The sequence below is a fragment of the Aphis gossypii genome, chromosome 3, assembly GCF_020184175.1.
Source record: "Aphis gossypii isolate Hap1 chromosome 3, ASM2018417v2, whole genome shotgun sequence".
Lineage (NCBI taxonomy): Eukaryota > Metazoa > Arthropoda > Insecta > Hemiptera > Aphididae > Aphis > Aphis gossypii.
Window position 1 is genome coordinate 41027193 of NC_065532.1, and position 21217 is coordinate 41048409.

The 21217-nt window shown below is 28.3% G+C and overlaps 2 protein-coding genes across 2 annotated transcripts; one reads left to right on the forward strand and one right to left on the reverse strand.

Moving 5' to 3' along the window:
• Nucleotides 1-1455: 1455 nt before the first annotated feature.
• On the forward strand, nucleotides 1456-5843 carry LOC114123461 (SET and MYND domain-containing protein 4-like). The gene is made up of 5 exons (XM_027986453.2): nucleotides 1456-2648; nucleotides 3536-3660; nucleotides 4333-4971; nucleotides 5145-5296; nucleotides 5364-5843. The coding sequence occupies exons 1-5, from the start codon at nucleotides 1904-1906 to the stop codon at nucleotides 5608-5610; spliced, it is 1908 nt and encodes a 635-aa protein (XP_027842254.2). The 5' UTR covers nucleotides 1456-1903; the 3' UTR covers nucleotides 5611-5843.
• A 1581-nt stretch (nucleotides 5844-7424) lies between these two features.
• On the reverse strand, nucleotides 7425-19221 carry LOC114123432 (NADP-dependent malic enzyme-like). Its single transcript, XM_027986400.2, has 9 exons — nucleotides 18866-19221; nucleotides 11143-11301; nucleotides 10888-11069; nucleotides 9404-9584; nucleotides 9199-9327; nucleotides 8959-9141; nucleotides 8393-8761; nucleotides 8161-8331; nucleotides 7425-8085 (listed from the first exon to the last, which is right to left on the reverse strand). Exons 1-9 carry the CDS (start codon nucleotides 18971-18973, stop codon nucleotides 7846-7848), a joined length of 1722 nt encoding a protein of 573 aa, XP_027842201.1. The 5' UTR covers nucleotides 18974-19221; the 3' UTR covers nucleotides 7425-7845.
• Nucleotides 19222-21217: the final 1996 nt, after the last annotated feature.

The window sequence follows — 21217 nt, forward strand, 5'->3', positions numbered from 1 at the left end:
ACTGGTAACTATACGAGAAAAAGTCTATAGAACGACTGTTATAAAGTTCATTCAGTGGTGAATTTATAAGTGGGCTGCAACGTGGCGATCACGATATCCGCTATCCGGCCAAAATAACGAAACAAAACCACGAAAAAAAAATTGCAAAAAAATTGTGTATTTTTTGAGTACGATCATTGTAATTATAATAGGTATCGTTACGTTCTAATAATATGTATTTAGTAATAATAACAGTAAGTTATAATTAAAACAATTATATTCATTTTTTAAATATAATTGTATTTAGGCACTCAGTGATAGCATATTTTATGCTATACCTTTTATAGTTTAATGAAGTTCTTATTATCATTGATATTATAATCTTTAATTTATGAATGAATTCTTTAAGCATGGTCCTTGTAATTTATTTCTGTGGTTGTTCTACTGCTCTCGTTTCAATCTTTCTACATTTTGAACTTTCTTTATTCCATCAATGAATTTCTATATAGTAGAGTTTAACAGCGCTGAACTTGCGGCAGATAAATTTAAACCACTCACCTATCTTAAAAAAAATGTTCTCGCTTCGATATTACTATTAAATTCTATTAAGTTTCATTTTACCAAACTCCTGAGCACTAATCCACTGACTAGTGACCACCCACCCACCCATTCCAACATTTTGGTAAGTGACTAATGAAGAGTGGACATCTAAGATCTACTAGCACCGGTAAGTGAATAGTTCAATAATTATTATTGAACTATTTGAACTAGTTCGTTAGTTCATTTACGTAAGACAACATTTCTAGGTGGTGAACGTTTTAGCAGTTATATATATTATAGTGAACAAAATGAACGACGAACAAACTACCTACGTCGTTCATCTATATGTGAGCTACACAGTTAGAATCGTTCACTTTAATTAATAAGTTCGTTCACGAACGACACTTCTCTTGAATATCATTTTACGAGAAGTGTGCACGGTTAATAGTGGGTTTTCTGGAACGTATTTTCTAAAAATAAATAATGAAATATTTAATAGGTACCTAGTAGGTACCTGGTTTTTTCCTTCCTAATCGTTGTCCGCACTATAATTGTCCAAAGTGCAGCACGTGTAGACCGTAGACGACAGAAAAACATTGTCGACGAACCAGCAACAACTACCGAGCACCGAAGTACCAAATAAAGCCTTCGTTCTATCGACTAAGGTTTAAAACATTGATGTCGATAAATATTAAGCTACGAAACTCCAAAGGAAGTCGCAAATCAACATTATATAACATAATATAAACATCGTAATTCGTAGTATCGTACGAAATTACGAAAAAACAATTTTGTCATTTAACCGTCTGTCGCGTAAACGTTACCACTTACCTAGTAGGTACCTGGTTTTTTCCTTCCTAATCGTTGTCCGCACTATAATTGTCCAAAGTGCAGCACGTGTAGACCGTAGACGACAGAAAAACATTGTCGACGAACCAGCAACAACTACCGAGCACCGAAGTACCAAATAAAGCCTTCGTTCTATCGACTAAGGTTTAAAACATTGATGTCGATAAATATTAAGCTACGAAACTCCAAAGGAAGTCGCAAATCAACATTATATAACATAATATAAACATCGTAATTCGTAGTATCGTACGAAATTACGAAAAAACAATTTTGTCATTTAACCGTCTGTCGCGTAAACGTTACCACTTAGGTTGGCTACACCGCTACACGCGTCCTGTAACCTGTTTGTTTGACGTTTGAACAACGGCGTTTCGTTCGTTTCGGTATCCATATTGGGTATTTGGGTACCTGTATCGTCGCTTGCCGCTTGCGTCGTTATTCGGTGCTGTACCTCGCGCAGTTCGGTTGCGCGTGCTTCACTTCGCGCGTGTCACAATTTGAAAAGGACGAACGCAATTCGACATACGCGTTCAACATGGAATACGACAACTTTTTGCACTACTCTCGTCGGCTGCAAATGGCCGACGCCCTGGGTGACGTTTACGTGAACTTGTCAGCGCTGAAGACGGCCAAAAGCCGATTTTTGTTCACGCGCTCTTTGCTCATCAAACACAAAATGTTGACCCGGACGTTGAACATTCAAATGGATTACGATTGTCCCGCTTTATCGGAGAACTTCCGACAAAAAGGCAACGATTTTTTCAGGGCCAAAAAGTACGTGAAGGCCGTCGACCTGTACACCAGGTGTTTGATGGGCAGCGAACCGACCACCGAGTGCCACGCGCTCGCACTGGGCAACCGGTCAGCCGCGCACTTCCACTTGGGCCACTTCGAGCTTTGCCTAAAAGATGCGCGTTGGGCAATGGTGACTAATTATCCGTCCAAGCTCGCATACAAGCTGTACGAGAGAGCCGGAAACGCAGAATGTATGTTGGGTCTCGCCCAACGGGCGAAGGACAGCTTCACCGAATGTCTGAAACGATTGGACGAAGTGGACATGTCTGCAGAAAATAAGCGCAAGTTTCAAGAGACGATCGAGATAGCCATCACTAAGTGTGATGAGCGGCTGGAAGATCGAAAAAGAACGAAGAAGGTACCTCCCATTGAGGAGTTAGTCGGCGGAAGTAACGAAACCATTCCAGCGCTATCGGCCTTTGTTGAATTGAAAATGACTGAAGATATGGGACGTGGTGTTTTTGCTACTCACGACATTAATCCGGGTAAGCAACATTATTTAGTTTAAACGTTCGCGTGATTAAACCCCTGGAGACAACTTATTTAAAATAAATAGTTTAGTATCTATTTATTATTTGTCAGCTTTTTAAGTCAATTTGTTTTATTCAATTAACCAGATATTACCGCTGAACAATTTCCCAGTTTATAATGTTCATCACTTTTTCAAACCTTATTACGTCAAAATGTTGTTTAGATTGCAGTTTTACCTTAACAAAATAATAAAAATAAAATAAAATAATAGTATGACTATGTGTGTACCTATAATATATCAAAGCAGAAGTTGTCTATTTAAACTGTAAAATACAGACAAATTTGTTATACAACATAATTCATTTTCTTCAACATAAATTAACTCCTAGTAAACTCCAAAACATCAGAAATATTATGCATAATGTGCTTTTGTAATGTTCTTCAAAATCTTGTTTAGAAATTAAGTTACAAATGAAAAAGTGCGAATTTTTTTAATGGATATGATATGTATATATATATTCTTAACATACCTAATTACATTTTAATAATATAATTTATAGCTAGTCGTTAAACTGTGTTCTTGGAATAAAAAAATTAAGGTACATATAGGGATTTTATGCATGGTCAAGGCATAGCTCAATGATAATTAGCTCATTTAAATTTTTTTATTTTAAATATACTTAAAATTTAATAATATTTCTATTTTTAGTGAGATTTTTTTATCAATATCTAGGTACCTATTTTAGTATTTGACAATTGTTACAATACAATTGTATTTTCCTGAGTAATCGCAGTTAGATTTATTATTATAAAAAAGTCATTAAAAAATTATAAACATTTAGGTACCTATCTGTGATGATAATATGTATTACCTATATACCTAATATCTATTTATTTTTAGGTGATGTTGTGGCCATAGATGAACCTTATATATGTGGGCCTATTTCACCACATACAGAAGTTTGTCATTATAATGGTTGCTTGAAGTTGGACGTGGCTCTTTTTCCCTGTCCTAAATGTTTTTTGGTATGTTTATTTTTAACACAAGTAATAATTTTAGGTATGCATTATGTACATTAATATATATACTACATTATTTTTATATTTTTATTGAATAACTTTAGTTTTTCTATCTATTCCTATATTAATTTATATAAATAACTAATATTTTTTTTTATTTTTTTTATTATACTATCTGTAAATATATTATTTTTACAATGGAGCATAAGTGTTGATAAGATAGAAATAGAATAAAAATAAAATAAAATGGACTGATGACTTGAATGAAGAATTCATCCAGCGATGGAACTTCTTGAAATTGTGAATGGGTTTTATTCAGTCAGGAGATCCCGACACCATTTACATTTTAAACGTCTTCCAGGGTCACCTGGGATGCTGAGAATAGATCAGTTTGAGATTAAAGAATTGCAGTAGTTGAAGAGATTTGAATGGAATTGTTTATACAGAGTTTTGGCTACATGTTGTACTGTTGGAATAGAGAGGTCATTATGGAGTGTATCGTTTGAGACATAGAAGGGTGCTTTGGTAATTTGTTGAAGGCATTTAGATTGAAATGTTTGAATTTTCTTTATATTTGATGGTTTGGCCAAACCCCTATGTTGTATACCATATGACCATATGGGTTAACTAATATTTAAAGTTAGAAAATGTGTTAATTCATTAATATATTTTGATCAGGTTTATTACTGCAATAAAGACTGTATGGATAAAGCAGACAAAGATGGACACTATTTGGAATGTCCAATCATGGATTTCATCAAATCAACACCAGGAATACCAAGAATGAATGAACTTGTTATGAAGTGGTTTTTAAAAGACTATTTAAAAATGGGTCTAAAAAACTATTGTTCAGCAGTTGATAACTTTTATCAATCTAAAATAGATCCTAAAACAAGGGGTTTTGACGATAATGGTCAATATAAGTCTGATAATTTTTTAACAGCTTATTCTTTGGACGGTGCAGAAGACAAATTGTCTATTGATGTCTTGTTTTTTTTTAACTGTATTGCAGTTGATTTGTTGCATTATTTGACATTAAATGGCTTCCAAATTCCAAAATGTGATATAGGTACTGTGGGTGCTTCCTTTGTGCATATTTTAACTGTTTTAGATATGAATTGTAGAAAGTTAAACTTCTGTGCCCCTAAGATCGCTTTTCAAAAAGAAATCAAGTTTACTCTTACAATTGCTATGACTTTATATCCAACCATTTGCTTGTTCAACCATTCTTGTGATCCAAATGTAAAACGGAGTGGAGAATTATCTGATAGAGTAAGGGTTATGAAAGCTACTCAACCAATTCCCAAAGGAACTCAGGTAAATAGTCAATGGCATTGATCTTTATTTACATGATGAGATAGATATAATAGGATAATGTCATCTAATATGTTTAAAAATTAAAATTTATCAAAATACTTCTTTTTGTAATGACTACATGATTTTTGATTGTATTATAATTATAAAAATTTTTTATTTTATTTGTTCCCTAGTTATTCTGTTCTTATGGAATAATCTTTCAAGGACACCCTAAAGATTCAAGGCAAGAATTGTTAAAAAATCGTTTTAAGTTTGACTGCTACTGCCAACCTTGTATAAAGGATTGGTCAACTTCTCAATATATACCAAATCGCCTTTCTACATTGTATGCTATATGTTAAAATATTATAATTGTGATTTATTGATAAATACTTTAATTAATATTTTTACAGAAACATTCTCAACCCTAGTATGGCAAGTACTGTGCAATTGGAGTGCAAAAAGTTTTTAGAATTCTCAAAGTCGGTAAATCCAGAAGATTATCATCAGCATTTAAAATATTTGTATTCATTTATTAAGCTATTGTATACCAATGTTAAACGACCATTTGAATTGTATGAGGAATGTCTTGAAATGATAGGTGATGCTCATATCATGAGTACCAATGAAATAATAAGCATTTGTGAAAGTCCATACTGATATTTTATTTTTATTGAGTTAATTAGTTAAATAGTTACTTAAAAAAACAATTATTTATGTTAGTTATTCTTACAAGTGATTTGTTATGATTTGAATGAGTTAATAATTTTTTTTCTTTTTTTATATAAGTATAATTAATTGTTCATTTTTACATTATATTATGAAGATCATTTTGTTATTTTGTTTATCATTTTCTAGTTTAACATTATATTATTATATTTTCATTGACTTAATATATGCGTTCGTTATTTACAACCGTGACTACCAATATGAAGAATTACCAACATTCTTAAATATTTGGAATTACATAATATATTTGGCATATTATTTATGGCTAAGATTTTTGTTATTAATATTTACGTCCAAGTTAGGTAACTGTAATATTGTACAAAGGCTTTTATAATATATAACTAAAGTATTTAAAATACTCTATCTCGCTCTTCAAATGTTCATACTGTGATTGGGATGCTAAAATAAAACTTACTGCCCTGATATCCTTGAAAAGTATTAAATATATTCATATGCTCATATATAAAATATGCTTATTGGTTTACTTGATAAAATTATAGGTACACAATATTAAGCATTTATGCTTTGTTGTTATTTAAATTCTTTTTAACTACTATATTTATGTACTTATATCTTATTTCTGGTGATCGACTTAAGTCAAGACATACTTCCACTGGAGCTTCAAACAGTATCATTGAAAATATGTTAGTGAACTTAGTGTAGCTGTTGAAATGAAAACATGGCAAAAAAAATTGACGTTCATAATCCATCATTTCAGCTTGAAGATTAATTTTCTTATTATCAATATATTTTAAAAAAATTTCATATAACGACAATGTTCAAATTATTTTTTTTTTATTATACGTAGGTGATCAAGTATTAGATGATTACATACTGTAACACTAAACAATAATTAGTAGATCACATTAAATATGTACTATTCTATAATCAATGGTAGTTAACGTTAACTATAATTTATTGTTTCTTGATTTTTTTTTTTTTGTTTTCGGTCAAGTATAAATGATCAGGTGTATGCTGAATTTATTCATTTATTCTGTGGTTCAGCTGCAATATAATATGTATGTAGTAAGAATTAAGATTGTATCTAAGTAGATTTTTATTTGTGTTACATAGACACGACATTGACTACCTTGAATGCGTAATTAATTGTGTGGGTATGAATAAAATTAATTATTATTTATTATTGTTTAAACGACACATAAATACATATTAACATATTGCATTCCAAACATTCCAGTGGTTTCGACATTATAACATGCTAAGTAATTACTATTTTAACGACATATTAGTCTATAGATGAATGATAAGTGATAACCATTATTCGATAATGTAATCCATTAATTCTATTATAAGCATTTTATAACTTCCCAAGCCACCATAAAAGAATAAAAAGTAATTTTTTTTTTGTAAAATTAGGAATATTTTTCAGTTATTAGTTATTACAAATCAACAAGTGTTTTGTACTTTTTGATCGGCAGCATAACGAATACTTTTTGGGAATTTGAAACAAGGAGTTAATAAAATAATGATAAAAATTTTTTTTGAAAATATGTTTTTAGAAATGTATATTAGTAATGACAAACATTCATACTTTTCAAGATAACTAAACATGTTAAAAGGCTTATTATAATCACCTTGTATTTGCATATTGTCTATTTGTGTAAAGTGAATAATGAATATTACATTGAGTCACCAACTTGATCTTGTATGACTGCCAGAAAATAAGAATCACATTAAATGGATAATATACTGTACAAGTGTACAATAACTACAATAAAAAAACATTTTTTTTTTTTTGTCATAATATGTTTTTATTTTATTTTGAGGATTGCTGTATTATTAATTACAACAATATTAATATGTTCTTGATTGAGAATAATTTAATTAACAATTAATAAGTATACAGTTAAAAACAAACAAAATTCTGCTACTGTCGACAAACTCAAACGCACAAAGGAATGAAATGTACATCACAACTTATTATAAAACGAGATACGGTAACCAAGAAAATATAAAAACTATTCACCTACCCCCGCGAAAAAAAAAAATGTCAACAAAAATTAACAACATAGTTGTTGATATTAATAGAATTACTAACTTCGTATATTGAGTGTAAATGTTATATGATAACCTTGTCTGGGTGTAACAAGGGGTTGTAGCCATTATTATAGATTGGCTTTCGAAAAGAAAAATTCAGTAACAAAATTATTGTTTTGGCCAAGAATACAATGGTGGCAATGCGGAACTATAATTATAATCGTATAACTGAGCTTTGATAAATTCAATTTTGTCTTCTGGTTCTGGGAATGTACTGGCCACTCCAGTTTTGTATGCATAGTCAATTACTTTATCAGCAATTTTCAAAGAACACTCTTGAATGGACTGCAGTGGTGGGTATAAACTACCGTTATCCAAATCTTCTTCAGTGACAAGTGCTGCTAATGTCTAAACAAGTTGAAAAAACAAATTTTAAGGTTATCATTTAAATAGTGTATTTTTAATGTCATGAAAGAACTATACTTGAGCAGCAATGATGAAAACTTCTTCGGATATTGTCTTAATTCCGGCACAAATAACTCCAAGTGCAACTCCAGGGAATATGTAAGAATTGTTTCCTTGACCAGGATAGTAAGTTTTTGACTTGTATGTAACCGGATTGAATGGTGAGCCACTAGCAAATATGGCTTTGCCCTAATAAATTAATGAACCATTAATAACATTTTAATGATAATCATACTTGGCTAAAACTTACATTTGAATGTGTGTATGCTTGTTCAGCAGTACATTCAGCTTTGCTAGTTGGGTTGCTTAAGGCAAAGATGACTGGATGGTCATTGTATGATGAAATTTCCTGTATAATTTCTTTTGTAAACACTCCACCAATAGCAGCAGCACCAATGAGTACTGTAGGCTTAACTTTTCTGATAGCTTCAGCAAGTACTTTAACAGGAGCTACAGCTTTGGCGTACTCAACTTTATGTCCAGTTACTCCACCTTCTGGGCGATCTTTAACTACAAGACCTTTGGAATCAAAAAGCCAAATTTTTGATCTTGCTTCTTCCAAAGATGTACCTTCTTTAAGCATGGCCATCACACATAGTTCAGCAATTCCTAGGGCAGCCTGAAAAACAATTTTGCATTAATAATATATTAAAGAAATATTTGGAAAGTTAAAGGTAAAAGAGGTTTAATAATATTAGATAAATAAGAATAAATATTTTTTTAACAGTTTAATTAAATTTAAAATAAAGAATTTAAACTTTAAAGTATCGCAAAAAAATAAAAAAAATGTTGATTTATATTATAAAAATGAATTACCTCTCCAGCACCTTGGAATAAAATCACATTGTCTGATAGTTTAGTTTTAGTAATCCGAAGAGAAGCAAAAAGACCAGCTAATGCCACAGAAGCAGTTCCTTGAATGTCATCGTTAAATGTACAATATTTGTTACGGTATTTGTCCAAAAATCGGAAAGCATTGGAATTTCCAAAGTCTTCAAACTAAAATTATATATTTTATAAAAAATCTAACAAAACATTCTGAAAAAAAAACATTACTTGAATCAGACAATTTTGTCCATAACGTTTCACAGCAGCTTGCATGAATTCATCAATGAAATCATCATACTGTTGACCAGTAACACGTTTTTGTCTAGAACCAACATAATCAGGATCATCCAATAGTAGCTGTTGAAATGTATTCATTAAAAGTTAAAATAAAATAAACATCAGCATTTTAAGAGTTTTTTTAAAAATAACTCACTTGAGTATTGGTTCCACAGTCGAGTGTGACTGGAAGGCATTGGTGTGGTTTGATACCAGCTAAAGCAGTATATAAAGCTAATTTTCCAACAGGAATACCCATTCCGTAAACACCAAGATCACCAAGCCCTAAGATTCTCTCACCATCAGTCACAACAATAGCTCTAACATCTTGTTCGGGCCTATATAATGTACAATATCATCCTTAGTATTCTTGTAAATATAACCTACATGGAGGATTTTTTTTTTTTTTTAATTTACTGCATCTCATATATTAATAAAATTTTGTGGTTTAAAAAAAAATGTTTTTATGTAGTTTAAAATAGTTTTAGAATATTACATTAATGAAAAAAATAAAATAAAAACAAATCATTAAAATGATTAGTCAATTAATATTTAAAGTTAAGATTGAAGTGATAATACAGCATAGGTACCACCCAGGAAAATGTTTGATGTTTAATCTATTCATTAAAGTATTAAATTATGCTTATAAATACAAAAATCAAACTATTCATTCACTTTATACTCGTGCTATGTGATGACTCTTTTAACAGTAGACACTAATTGGGTATCTCAAAAAGTATTTATGTTTTTGAAAGTCATTACTATTATTGTAGATTCCGAGTGCATATACATACACAATAGGAAAGAAGTAAAAAATGCTTAGACTTACTTTGAGAGTAAATCAATTTTGATACCAAATCAGATTAAGTTTGTTCTCTAGGATCAAATTAAATTTAATACTATTTTTTAAGATGATTAAAAAAAACAATCAAAAAATTAAGAAAAAACTGGAATTTTTACGCAAATCCAGTTAGGTTATCAATTTTGTTTATTTAGCGTAAAAAATATACTTGAATTTTTAACTAAATGTATGTTTATATGATCATTTTTAATACATGATATAATTTTCAGAATATTATAACTTTTTTAAAGCTATTTATAGATACTTGAAATTGTCTATAATTTTAGTTTTTTTTTTTTTTATAAATGTTGATAAAAAATTATTCACCAAGTAAAAATGCTTGAACTACGAAGTCAGTTTATTTTAATAACCATTCGAAATTGAAATGTAGACAAAATTACATTTTTTATACAACGAATAAATATAAATACGGTTATAAATAAATATTTTGTTTAAGTTGAATAGTTCTAGAAAATAACTGGAACATAAAACTTTTAAGTAAATTATTATTTAAACATATAATAATACTTATGACAATTTTTAAAAACTTTTGAAAAATCAAAATATATTTGAAAAGAAAAAACAAACTAATTAAATGAATTTTTGTTTATTATATACTATGACATACCGTTGTATACCCTGCATACCTCGTGGTTCCACTTATGTAAAATTTATTGTCCATAATAGTCTATTTTTTTTTTATAAATAAGATTATCAAATGTTCTAAGGCGACAAAAGATTAAAAAAAATCGGATCATCGTGGCACACTTGGCCCGAAATAGACTAATGAATTTATTTACCAGTTCTTAAGCACATCATAAACATGGCCAGCATCATGGATGGATATGAACAGTCCTCTAGGTTTCTGGAAAATGAGGCCATACTTTTGACACGCCAATCCAACGGTTGGTGTGTAAACGAGTGGCATGAACGCTTCCACATTCTCAGCCATTACCCTGTAAAAAAGTTTTTCGTTTCTCTCCTGCCAAAATCATACATGTAAGAGAATTAGTCGATAAAAACATCAGGATTAGATCATTGTCATACATGCTTACTTGTAAACCCATTAGGTAAATATATTTATTTAGGTCGTCACTAAAACGTTCAATGTTGGCCAATGCATGTTTAACTTGTTCGTCTTGCGTTTTAACACGTGGTGGCAATAATCCATGAATACCTAGTGATTGTCTTTCTTCAATGGAGAAAGCCATTTCCTGAAATAAAATATTTTCAATTAGCACGGACAGTTGAATTGTACATTTGTACAGAATATTTAAAATAATTTACCAATGAGTAGGTACTTTTTTTGTACCTAATCAAATATCAATATTTGTATTTAGTTTTTAGTATTTTTTATATTTTATTTATTTATATAGAATTATAAGACATTTTTAACGAAATAAAACTTTGAATCGAAAATGTTTTCTTCTGTTATGTACTATCAATCATTATTTTCCGAAAGACTTTCTTATAACTAATTAATGGTATTATATAAACCTAAATATAATTTAATTTTTTTTTTTTACTATTTGATCTTTAATAATTTAATATTATTTTCAAATAAAAAATTGTCAACACATTTTCTATAATATCCTACAAAAATTTATAGGTATAAACTAGTATTTCTCGTCGATCTCAAACTTTTTTACAAAGTTGTAATAATTTCGAAAATAATTTGTAGTGTTATAATACCAACAACAATAATTGAAAATATTTAATACTCAATTATTTTGTAAACCAAATGTTGTTTGTTAATTAAAATTAAAAATAATACATATGTATTGTATATTAATAGATTTGAATCAATATCTGAACTAAAAACACAAATTAAATTTATCTACAACTTATTTGGAAAACAACGAAGTTAATTTTATTGTATATATTGTACTGCATTAGTACTCCAGTAGGTACTAGGTACTTATAGGTGGGTGAATGGAGATTAGAGACTGTGGTGAAACTTCATTCAACAATAAACTGTGCTAGACGCTAGTTAACGTTAAGATACAATCATGGGTCACTACACAATGTTAAGCTTAGGTACCTCTTACATAATATACAACTGTAATTGCAAAACTTTTGATTTCTAAAACTGTAATTTAAGATAAATGCCAGTCTAAGGATTTGTAATATTTTATAATAACGTACTAAATAATAATACATTTTATTTCTTCGTATATTTTGTTAAAAAGGTAAAATAAAAAGAGTATAGAAAACTTCTTAACTTAATAAATTTAAATAAATAATATTTTGTATGATTTTCTCTTTAAAATTAAATAAAAGTTAGCACGAAAAATATTGTATATATTATACCTATCAATATAAATCCGATAAACTCTATCACTCCTAATATTCAATACGCATTATATTAATAGATTGCTAAATACTTATTTACATATGAATCTATTTAAACCGTAACTAAATTAATAAAAAAAGATTAAATAATTAATATATTTTTAAAGTACACCCACAGTACATTTTAACATTAATTAATGAAGTAAAAGGTTAAAATTCAAGTTCAAACTAACGATCAATGATATACATAATTGCATAAGTATATAATAAATAGAAAATTATATTATAACTCATAACTTGTTATTTGATACTATTCTGCTATCAATCTTAGCCCTTAGGTATATCAAACAGATATATAACATTTATGATTATATTAGTAAATCAGTTCGTTTATTATTTTTTTTTTTTAACAACATTATATAAACAATACTACAATGTATTTGATATTGTATAATCATTTAATGTCAGATTAAAATATCGCATGAAATACCAGTACGACATAAAATCGTTATTTTTTTTTTTAATTAATATAAAAAAACTTACGAAAGTTGAAAAAATAAAACACTAAATAGAAAATAAAATGTCTATATAAGGCAACATAATATGTTATTTTTTTTTCTAACAAAAACCGATTTCCTTTTTATACGTATAGATTATATTAGCTCTCTTTTCTTTACAACATAGTACTATATTAATTATTATTACACACAATAGGTAGGTTATTATAATGGGTTAAAAAATGAAATACATAAAAATAGACGCGCGGATATTATTACTAAATCAGTAAACGATTAAGATACAAAAAAAAACTAACCACGCCTTTTAAAATATGCAACATAATATAACAACAACAATAAAATATACACCTACTCTGATCAACTGCTTTGGGGCTCAAAAATATCGACTTTATAGTTTATGTACCTACCTATTATTATATTGAACTTTATTACTTATATCAAATTATAATATAGTGTAATGTTGTGGATAAAATAATACTATAAAAATCAATAGGTTAACGTGTTATTACTAATTAAATAACAAACATAACATTATAATTGTTAGGTATCTCACTGCATATCTGAAATGTATAGCTATAAATATAGAGGCTATCACTATAATATTTGTTTAGGTAAAGAAAACCGTGTTGATTTTATACCATTCTAGTTTAATGTTGGTAATTAGCAAAATATCGAGCATCCGTGACAGTACAATGCATATAGGTATACAATGTAAACACATGTTTTCGCGTAAGGTATGTTATGATTGAACGACATAACGTTCAATATATTTACTGGCTAAAGAAGAACATTTTTAATAAATCAACTAACGAGAAGTATATCATATTTGCCTTTGTAATGCCCTTGTGGCAATGACACTGGCCTCTGAACTTCATTCGTCCGTCAAAAAATTATCCCATACCACCAGAAGTTTGAGCTCACCGCAGTATAATAATGATACACATTTATAATGTTATAATATGTATTATACGTTTAATGTTTTCGAAATTACATTCTAAGGTTCTAATCGATATCATACTTTCATAGAGTAACCGATACCATTCCACCGTATTCACAGTGCATATTATGGTATAGGTAGTAAGTAGATATATACTATAATATAGGCATTTAGGTATAAAACATTCCTAGTAATATATTATATAACCAAGACGCAGTGTACTATAAATATAATGTATAACTGCGTGTTTGATGGTTGTTTAAGAGGTGGAAACTGGAAAGCTTTAATCATGCCAAACAAGTGTATAATTCTTTAAAATCTATGAAAAATCCTACTAAATATCAAAAGCAAATTTTTAAAATTTGCGTTAATAATAATAGGTTATGCTTCGTATAAGCTGTTAAATTTGTATTAATGAAATTGACTTATTTAATTATTCACATTTTAAATTAATCATACTTGAACTTGATTAATGATGACTTCATTTAATTCCATATTTTTATAATATAATACGTATAATCCGAGAATTAAAAGGATTTTACTTGCGGATTAACTAAAAAAATATTTAATGTTTTGAATTTTACAAAGGATTATATTAGGTATACCTCTGTATATTATAGTAATTATTAGGTCACAAGGAGGTTAATTAATAATTGAGTTTAATCTTAATCAATAGGTAGTATATTAAATTTCTTATCCTACACACAACAATAGTAATAAATAATTGTTTTTTTATAGACACCAGAAAAATAATAACAATAACAATGATAAAGGTCAACAACGATAAAACGCGATTTTCAAAAATTGAAGTAAATGCAGTTGTACTTATAACATTCATTCGTATCAAATATTTATAAGTCAACGAATCTAAAAAAAAATTTTTAAAATCTATGTTTTAAATTGTTGTTCGAAGCACTCGACACAAGTCAGTCATTTTTTTCATCGTGACCTATAATATTAGTATATTATACTATACTATATAACAAAATTTTATCAATATTATCAAGAGATTTATGTACTTAACCACAACAGATAATGATAGGTTTTCTGGCGCTAAATAGTACCTACAACATACTGTAAGAAAATAAAATATCCAAATTATCTAAATTAAAAAAGCACTATTTACAATTTACAGTAACTATTGGTAAAAAATAAGTCTATAATAGAAACATACCTAATACATGGGAAATATGCATAATAGATAATAACGCTTTACTTTGAACAACCGCAAGGTCATCAATACATGCATTATATATTATAATATACACATTAACTGCAGTAGTTTGTACAGGTTTGTTTAGTTGTTTACTTGAATCGATATCCAGTCAAACTACTAATTTAATACCTTTTGATATAAATAGTATTAAATAATAAATATTTAAAAATATACCTAGTCGAAATCGATTAATGTTTAAAGAAAATCGTAAATATACAACATCTTATTTTTATTAACATTTTGCAAGTAAAATTGTATCATTAAGTATTAGGTATAAACACGATATATATTACATCATTTTCGAGCTTTATCTACACGTCTACAACCATAAAATGAAATGAAAATCACTGCATAAGAAGGTTAACAATCATTGTACATTTCCTTTTCATTCCTTTGTGTTTATACATTCACATATGACATATAGATATATTATTGTGTAATAAATGATCATTCATAAACTTGCTCTCCTTTTTTATTATATATATATTATGCAACACATTTTTAAAGTCATAATTCATATCTCACAAGTCATTAGGTGTTAATGTGTTATAGAAAAATGAAATAATAAAATTTTCAAGAAGAGAATGGCATATTCATTTTTTTTATAAATAAATTCGGGTTTTTGCTATAGGCATTAGATAAATTAATTTTTAATTCTTTATAAAAAAAAAAACATTAAGAACATTCATGATATCTAATAAAATGTATACTTGAATACAACAAGCAATATAATAATTAATAAGAAATTATTCTTTTATATTACCTATTCTAAAGTATTATTATTTTTTTTATAGTAAAAATCATTTTTTTCTTTATTAATTTAAACATATCAACCCTGATAAAGTCTGATGGTAAATAATATTATACATTTTAATGGAGTATAAACTAAAGACTTTAGAAGGTATCATCTTAAAATTGACTATTAATATGGAACAAAATATATTATACTCATATTTAGGTTAATATATTCATGTGCATTAACAATTTTATTGTAAAGGATCATTAACCTTGTAAAAAAAAAAAAATGCTCATTTGTCAATGTCTTTCTTTTATCACTTTCACCGAGAAAATACATTATCATGACTAATAACTTTTTTGTAATTTCAATCAAATAGACATTAAGTACATTTTATAACTACCTAGTTTTTTATAGTTGATCAAAAGAACAATTAAAAATTATCTATATAAATTGATTTTATCACATTGTATTAGTAAACAAATTTATTAAAAGCTGAAAATTAGGAATAAAAATTGTAAAATATAATATTATAAAGATATGTTTATAAACTAGTTATTCTTTATGCTTATATTATTACTTGGTTTATTTTTCATATTTATGATACAGGAAAAATTTAAATAAGACATAATTTACATTTTACATATTAAGTATGTGAATGTTGAACAGTCTTGAAAGATATGTTTTATTTTAATGTGAAAATTAAAATTTAATTTATTTATATATTTTGGTTTTTTACATTTTCAATAAACATACCATTATAAATGTAGTATCTCAAAATAGTCATATAATGGTTGCTTAGAAAATCAATTCATCGCAGAACACAGAACAATGTATTTTTTTTGTATAAACATGAAACATGAATGACTTGCAATTAATAATTGCTTCATTGCAAATTCTAAAATATTTTTACAAATATACAACTTCAATGCCACAATGTTACCATAATGCCACAATGGTCGTTAATTAATTATATTAATTATAAAAAAGATAATAAAATATACATTAATATATTTAGAATAAATTACCTATGTAATAAGATAGTGATAATTAATGTTTATAAGAAAGTCAAAAACCTAATTTACTTGATTATATAGATAACATTATTGGTTATAGATAAAACATTTATAATATGCTATATTATATGAACTATGACATTTTTATTATTTCTTAAAATAAATTCACATAAAATGAGAAATAAGAAATTTTCATCAAATTAAAATAAAATAAGACTTATTTTTCTCACTAGCTTATAAGCTCAATTTATCAAAATACAAAATTCAAGCTTTGTGGTTATTTTAAGCCACAATAATAATTGTATACTGAAATCCAAGTACAAACATAATAACTTATAAAATACAAAAATAATAAGACATATTCTTGTGGTTACAATAACATAAAATAAAGTAAACCTATACAATTATTTTATCCTTAAAAAATGTATGTACTATGCTATAAGACCTTCATGATAACAGGTTGTCCAAGATATTACATAGTAGGATTCATGATAATCAAGTTCATAAAACAAATAGTTGTTATTATTATGATTTTACAGTCTTATAGTGTTCAAATAAAAGTATTTAAAGATTTTTTTTTTATTCGAAAATTATTCTACAAACATAAAAACATAACATAAATTGTTTAAAATATAATATAATCAAATATTTATTTTAAATACTTTTTTGTACTTTTATTCTTCATGAAGAATACCTAATTCTGTAAAATATATCTGTTTTCATAGATATACCTATAGTTTTTTAATAGAAATAACTGATTAGAATTAAATCAAATGCACCAATACAAAAATAAAAATTGATACTTTTTATTGAAAAAATTGAAACACTATAAAGAATACTTTTTTAGATTACTTAAATAAATATTCTAAACACAGTTTAAAAAGTGTAATTAAATAAAAATTCTAAATAGGTAGCTACTTTTTTTATTTATTCAAATACATATTCATTACTAGGGTATCACTGAGGTATTTAACAAATAATATAAGATTATTTATAATGTGAAATAAAGATAATTGACATAATTGATCTAATAGATTTCAAAACAAATTAGTTTTTAAAATAAACAATACTATTATATGTAATTTAAAAACTGTTATGTATCCAATTATTATACTAATAAAATATTAGAATTAATAAAACAATTCAATAACTAATTTATACGTAACATTTAAATTATTATCAAGAGTTTTTATATATTATCGTTAAGTACCTACTTGATATTTAATTTTAACTACTATGGCACTATCTAATCCAAAACATATTTGAAATGAAATAACAAAAGCTATTAAAATCACTAAAAGTGTATATATTATAAAATAGGAAATTTTTAAAGAATACATTTAAGTATCAATATTTAGATCCATAAGGTATTTGTAATTAATTATTTTTAACTAATAATATTCACAAAAGAAATTTTTTCCAAGTCAATCAAACTTAATACAATATTTGTTTAAAATTAGTGGTAAACTACCCACCTCAAAAGCAATGAACTTAAAATTTAATCTGGTAAAAGACAAATACTGTTTAAATAATAAAAATAACTGATTATTTACAAATACTCTAGTAAATAATTCCAAAATCAAATGATATAGAAATGCTGCTAGGAAATAGAATAATACAAATTTATCAGATACTCTATTATTATCAGTTATAATATAAATATAAATGTCAAATATACTTGGAAAATTGTTTACGTTATGAATTAAATAGGAAACTAAATTGATATTTAAGTAAAAAAAAATCAACACGCAGCACTCAAGAACACGTTATGTATTATGATGGATGTATTTTCATCGTTTTTAGGGCTTAGGTACGAAGTGAGGGAAAAAATTTTTTGAATTTCCCGCGGTCGAATTACGCGCAAGCACCGCGGGTATACCAGTGCGACCTCTTTTTCGTGGGACGTAACGTGACGAATCGTCGTCTGTCCGACGGTCGGCATAAAACAAACGAAAAAGAGTTTACGGTTCACTCAACACCGAGGGAAAAAACGGAAATACAAAAAAAAAAAAAAAAACCAAAAAAATTGAAAAATAAAAAACTCCGGACGAGGTTCATCATACCTTGTTCAGTCGTCCGTCCCTCAGCTGATCGAGTCCGCTGACGGTGGCCGGTGATACGGGCACGGCGGAACCCTGGGGATACTGTCCCAAACGATCGAACGATGCCATTTCGGGGGCGGTGGTGGTGCAAGACTTCGGAGCCGGACACTTGGATACGGAAAAACCCAGAGTTGTGGAGCGACGGGGACGGTGTAGGCGGCGGCGATGAACGTGCGGGCACGGACGTCGGCAGTCGATTGAACGAGATCGCGAGTAGTGTATTGCTCGCGGACTGTGCTGACTCGGGACTCGGATTAGCTCCCGGTGTTGTCGGCGTATCAGCGGTTGTCGGTGAAAGGAAATTGCACCCAGTCGGTCGGTAGCCGGCGTTATCCCCACCGACGGTGTCTCACACTCGCTCCACCGTACCGTCCGCGGGCTGCACTGTCGAGCGACCGTGCGGTGCGCGCGCGTGACACCACCCCCACCCCGACGCCGCGAGCGGAAGGGCCATCGACTACCGAGACTGGCGAAAAATCGTTACGTCGACGTCGAGGCGTTTTGAAATTCGCGGTCGCCGTCGCGCTGTGCCCGGCACCCCCCCACCGGACGAATAGCGGCTGTGCGTGGGGTTTGTCGGTGAAAAAATTATTGTACGATCGGTTTCGGATTACCTGTACCTATGTATTTCAAATCGTGCGGCATGACGTGTTCGATTAAAAATGAAATCGGCCGAAGAATGAGTCATTGCGTCCAAAACATTTCACCGCCAAATTTCTCCCCGAAAATGATGGTTTAAAAATATTATTTTTTTCAAAAGTACAATAAGATAATTTTTTGAGTTAGGGTCCCCAATTAATGACTATGATCGTGTGTATTATAATACTCAGACATTCAGTGTAGGTATTTAGATTTTTGAAATTTAATCATTGACTTGTTTTTAGGCAACGTTGTTACTTGTTTGTAAATAATAAACATAAAAAAATGGTCATAAAATAATTGGCTCGTAAGACAAATTAAATCTCCAAACAAATTTGTTATCTTACACGCATGCATTGAAAGGATCACCATCCCTAATCCGACTGATTCTTATAGCTCAAAGCTAAACAGACCGATTAGCGCGTCGAATGCTTACGCACCACCCCGTCCATACATAATATTATTATGACGATAATCCGTGCGTGTACGATAAGTCTCTACCGTGGTACCGCTATTGACGCGATTCACTTTCTCACATACCTAATTTAAACTGAAATGCGTAGGCATAAGTTATACAACTTGTTAATGTAATAAAATAATTTCCTACAACTATAAATCCAATCAACGGATAATTTCTCAACAGCTATTTTAGATGAAATTAGATATTTTCTCTGTATATATTTCAAAAATTTGTTTGAATATAAAATTGTAATTATTTTTGTTTTTTTCATATTTTATAAATTTCAGAAATCATACAATATTATATTTGTATATATTTATGTACTTTATTAATCGTTGAAAACAAGTGTTACTATGAATAACAATTTTACTATTATAAAAAATTTAAGGAACTTTTCTCTAAATATAAATAAAATATAATAATTAATTCATTAAAATTAATTAGGAGAAATTGTCCTACAATCTATATTCTATATAGTTCTATATATACACACACTATATTATTTTACATGATTACAAACCTTATTATTACATTTTTTTTTTTATCAAAAGAGAAATTGACAATATTTTATTATCATGTGTATCATTATATGTCACTTATGTTGTGTAACATGTCATTAATCTAAATTTGCTTTTCTATAATTCTTTTTAGTGGATTTTTTTTTATTTTTTTCTATTTCAGTTAATTAGTACCTTAACAGTTTACAAATATTATATTATGTTACCTCATATCAGTTATTACTGTGCAGTAGGTACTTTAATTACAGCAAAAACTGTTAGTAGGTGTGCAATTAGGTAATGTACTCTAAAATATTATATAATGGGTTAATATTATTAATCTAGGGTTTGTACTTTCAAAATAATCTATTATCTATATTAGAATGCAACTTTTGACACTGTCACAGACACAAATAATTTTTACGCTCACAATAGTACCTATGACTTCACTATCTTATTAATAGCAACAGATATTAATAATTAGTAATCAGATAAAAAATTTTATAATTATATAATATAGTTTGTCCCAATAATTTGCAATTAAAACCTGCAAGTACCACTATATTATATTAAATATGTATTTTTTGAAACTAAAACATTAATGTTTATTTAAAGACTAATGAAATAATGAGTAATCATTGTTTACAGTGTCATTTTAGGTGTCTGGCAGAATCCAAAAACAGCCATTAGAATTTTTTTTTTTTGATTCTAAATTTT

What these genes read in the sequence shown, in the direction of transcription:
- LOC114123461 (XM_027986453.2), top strand. Translation starts at nt 1,904, where the DNA reads ATGGAATACGACAACTTTTTGCACTACTCTCGTCGGCTGCAAATGGCC. An exon ending in CCTGTCCTAAATGTTTTTTG is followed by an intron (nt 3,661 to 4,332) that starts GTATGTTTATTT and finishes TATTTTGATCAG; the next exon opens with GTTTATTACTGCAATAAAGA. An exon ending in CCAAATCGCCTTTCTACATT is followed by an intron (nt 5,297 to 5,363) that starts GTATGCTATATG and finishes ATATTTTTACAG; the next exon opens with AAACATTCTCAACCCTAGTA.
- LOC114123432 (XM_027986400.2), bottom strand. Translation starts at nt 18,973, where the DNA reads ATGGCATCGTTCGATCGTTTGGGACAGTATCCCCAGGGTTCCGCCGTG. An exon ending in AAGCATACACACATTCAAAT is followed by an intron (nt 8,332 to 8,392) that starts GTAAGTTTTAGC and finishes TTAATTTATTAG; the next exon opens with GGCAAAGCCATATTTGCTAG. An exon ending in TTTTCATCATTGCTGCTCAA is followed by an intron (nt 8,086 to 8,160) that starts GTATAGTTCTTT and finishes CAACTTGTTTAG; the next exon opens with ACATTAGCAGCACTTGTCAC.